The sequence below is a fragment of the Mizuhopecten yessoensis genome, unplaced genomic scaffold, assembly GCF_002113885.1.
Source record: "Mizuhopecten yessoensis strain PY_sf001 unplaced genomic scaffold, ASM211388v2 hete_36164936, whole genome shotgun sequence".
In the NCBI taxonomy this organism is placed as follows: Eukaryota; Metazoa; Mollusca; class Bivalvia; order Pectinida; family Pectinidae; genus Mizuhopecten; species Mizuhopecten yessoensis.
In genome coordinates this window covers 1-4,250 of record NW_018485223.1, presented here as the reverse complement: position 1 = coordinate 4,250, position 4,250 = coordinate 1, and the positions used below count along the sequence as shown (strand labels likewise).

The 4,250-nt window shown below is 34.5% G+C and overlaps 1 protein-coding gene across 1 annotated transcript; it reads left to right on the top strand.

Moving 5' to 3' along the window:
- Positions 1–382: 382 nt before the first annotated feature.
- Positions 383–4,219, top strand: LOC110444715 (haloacid dehalogenase-like hydrolase domain-containing 5; the record flags this gene model as incomplete). The annotated part of the gene is made up of 5 exons (XM_021489079.1): positions 383–463; positions 2,252–2,458; positions 3,060–3,263; positions 3,604–3,643; positions 4,145–4,219. Coding segments are annotated over exons 1-5 (607 nt in total), but the record flags the coding sequence as incomplete, so codon positions are not given.
- Between the last annotated feature and the right edge of the window lie 31 nt (positions 4,220–4,250).

Here is a 4,250-nt window from a genome sequence, read left to right as displayed (position 1 = left end):
AAATCATAGTTGGTCTCGCAACTTTAGAAATTAGAACTCAGAAATTTTTACAACGCACATTGAGTCGTCACACTCAGTGCCAAATCCGACTAGAGCCGACCGCGCTGAAATCTTTGATATTTTGTCGTGATTTTACATTGCAAATGTAGTGTTTACAAAACTTGACTTGACTTATAAATACTTGACTCTCGTCACATCCCGGCATCAGCCGAGGTTAGCCGAATAAACCGAGAAGTGACGAATCATTTATTACGTACGCATTATTTGGCTACGTCATAGCAAGTCCCGATTTGATTGGCTCAAAATGCTCACACCTTCGAGAAAAAAGGTGAAGGTCGAGGAGTCATAATGGCTTCATTATTTTGAGAGTAGGTAGAAGAGAATGGCATTTTCAACCACCACTCGTCGTAACTTATTCAAATGTATGTGCCGAACGACAAATAGGAAAACACTGACAACTCAGGTTTGTAAATGGAATGTACTGATCTTGTGATTGAAACATTTGTTTACTTAAGTGTTGGTGTATCTGACACAGGTCTTCATTTGATCTCAATAACAACAGCTGATTCGAGCCTCAGTGTTGTCACGTTTTTTGAGTGAAACTTTTACAACTAGAATGTCCTCCTGCTATTAACCCATGTTTTAGTTGTTTCCAAGTTATATATGTTCGAGTCATTCCAGGCGTAATATACATATATGTCCTTCATGTACATACATAATACTACCGTTCCTGACCATGCCCATCCATCAAAGCAGATGCCGATGACAATAAAGGCATATTGTCTCAGTAACAGTTACTGTAACATGTCAATGTTTTTTTTTGTGGGAACGAACCCGTCTATTGATGGATATCAATACATGTAGTTTCTGTAACACTTCAAAGTTTGATATTTGAATGACTGGCGCGGGAGAAAAGCAATGGCATGGTCAATATCTCGTTCCAGGCCTAATCGTACACATGTTTGTTCACGTGATGTTTTGATCGACATTTTTTGCATTTAAGGTAAACAACTTTATTACACCAAAGGAGTATGTTACATTTGTAACGTTATAAAAGCAGTGTTACTTGTTTCTTTATAATTCTTTCATCAGACATTCACAATTTGTTACATATGTTACAATAAAAATTGTACTGTTGAATGAATAACAGGAGAACGAAAAGAAAAAGATAATTTAGGTCCTAGGATTCTTGAAATTCGTTTTCAAGCCAGCAGTGATAAGAAAGTGCAGGGTCCATCATTGTATTTATAAAAAAAAATTTTTTTTAGTGATTTATATGATCATTAGTGTCTGGACACTTGAGTGGGTTTTTTAGCTTCACTACCGAGTAGTTTGGTTATCCAGCAGACATTGATTCCTGGAAACAAGACTCCAGCATTTTTATATCAAGCTCATCAACTGATATTGCTTCTTGGATGGCAATCTACTGTGCAGTTTGTCCATGTTTAGCATGTTGTCTTTATAACCATATACTGAGAGTTACTCCAGTGTCAGTCTACTTCAAATGTTTTAAATGAAGGCAAATTTACTCTATTCATTCTAAGGAGGGAGTCTATATGCACAGTATACTTTCTTTGAAGGAGAATTGTCAAACATCTGTTTAAATGGACAGTACTTCTCTCCTATTGCAGACTTTTATAAAGAATAATAAAAAAAATTGGGTTTAAAACCAAATCATATCAATGTCATTTGAAGAATTGAATAGGTAATGTGAAGGAGTGTTTCAAGCATCACATTGACAAGAGTGAGTTTTTTTACATATATTTTAAAATCAAAAGTTAATTTTACTGGGTTACGACTTCTGTTGAGGTGAAATTGTGATTTTATGGACCTGATGAGAGATACTAACCAAGACAAGGTTAATATCACTTTTCAGCTCTGTATATAAAAGCAGTACCACACATTCACAAAAATAAAGCTCCTTACTTGTTATGTTAGATATGAGATTAATTATAAAACAAGATACAGATAGAATGAAAAAAAAATGTCAGAAGAAAAGAACTCCTTTTGGCAGAAAGTGTTTTGATGTTACAATGAATTGAAGTGACATTATGTAGAGAATATTAATCTACTGTTTCTAAAAATACAATGTAGGGAGATCAAATTCACATTCTGAAATGAGGACCCACATGTGATCATGTCTTTACCAATCATATTTCAGGAAATGTATTCTTCATTACAGTTTTATTTTCATTTGGTACATAATATACAGTTCAGATGCACCTTAATGTTGTCTTTGTCTCAATTACAGACTGACATGTTAAAGTTTGGCTTCATGTTTGATATTGATGGTGTCATTGTCCGTGGGAAGAAGTTATTACCATATGTTAAAGAAGCATTCCAGTTACTTACAGACAGATACGGTAACTTCAGGGTCCCAGCTGTGTTTGTTACAAATGCTGGGAACACCCTCCGTCAAGACAAAGCAGAACAGCTCTCCGAATGGCTTGATGTCAAGGTAATAAAGTGTGATAGAAGTATGTGATGGTGCCCCAGTGACATGAATGCTCCTGGTGCTTAGGAAACTCTAGAACGAAAGTTTGCCTTTACTATAGATAAAAATTGCTGCAGTTACATTGCTGTATACCTGTATATATACATTTAAGTAATATGTATTGTATACATAATCAGTTTTTATAGGCAGCACTTCACATTTCGTATGTAGAGTGACTATACTGTTGTTTTAAGAATTGTTTAACTTGAATCAAGTAAAAGTTAAAGACAAATTTAAAAGGGAGTTTGCTTGTTTAATCTTGTCTTTATAAATAAGAATAGAGATGGGGCAATGGTAACAGAGTTCAGGAGAGAACTGTTCCAGATATTTATAGCTTAGACTTCCAACAGTATTCCTACAGTTTATACATGTAAGACTTTTTGTTTCATAATCATATGATAATCCAAAACATTTCCATTGGTGCTTAAATGATATGGTATTAATTTCTAAGAGATCTTCTTCCAATTTTTATTGAAAAACAAAACTTGCAATCAACTAAAACCATAACTTGTGCTCCTTGAAATAAATATTGTATACTTCAATTTGTTATTTTGATATTGAACAGGTGAGTAGTGATCAAGTTGTGATGTCACACAGTCCTCTAAGGATGTTTCCAGAGTTTCACGATAAACATGTACTGGTGTCCGGACAAGGTCCTGTGGTGGAGATAGCACAGAATCTGGGATTCTCAAAAATCACAACGATAGACCAAATACGTCAAGTTTTCCCTAACTTAGACATGGTGGATCACAAGAGAAGGAGATCATCTGTAAGTTGTAGGATTTTCTTGGCCTGCATGTTGGTATCATCTATTATAGTTGACAAAATTAATCATTTAATAAAACCTAATTAATAGTTCAGATTAGTAAGAAAAAAATAACAGCTTCTAAGTTGTAAAGAATATGAAGTTTGAAAAACGTAAATATTTAAAAATTGTATGACTCACAAGCAAACAAGATCATCAGTAACATGTGAATAATTTGGAGCTCAGTATGGAAGAACTTGAATTGACAATCTACAGGAAATATGAGAAAAATGGCAGCTGCAACTTTGTAGCTGGTTAAAAAGGTTTTTGGTAAATGGTATATTTGTAATTTTGTTTTTTTCAGCCTAGAGAAGAAGACATGAGATTATTTCCACCGGTAGAAGGTAGGTATAAAAGTTATAGCTCACACATATAACTATTTATTGAACGGTAAATGTGATAACCCTGTTTCTTTATAATGGGGGGGGGGCGCTATCCAGTCCATAAACTGTCAATGGTCCTAAGTCCTTTGCATTATCAGTAACAAAAATTGACCTGTGCTATGTCCAAACTTTTGCCAATGTTGACCTTTAATGTATTGCTTGACTGTGTTGCTGTTCTCATTAAAATCCAGTTGCTGGCAAAAGTAGCCAGCTATTCATCAACTTTATACAAGCTATTTTTTCAGAATACATATAGGTCAATGTTATAGCATGTGAACAATCAACCGGCTATTCTGTACAAGTCAACTACCTATTTCTAAACTAAGTGAGATCATTATAGATTCAACATTCTTACCTCTCGGTCCATAATATTTTATGTTGGAAAAACAGACCAGCATTTTGTTGTTTAAAAACACAAGTGTTGGATCAAATTTGAAACAATTTGACTTAATTATTCTTCAGCGGTTATTCTGTTCGGTGAACCAGTGAGATGGGAGACCAATCTACAGATCATCATTGACGTTTTACTTACCAATGGTAAACCCATGTTTGCTCCTAGGGAGATTCC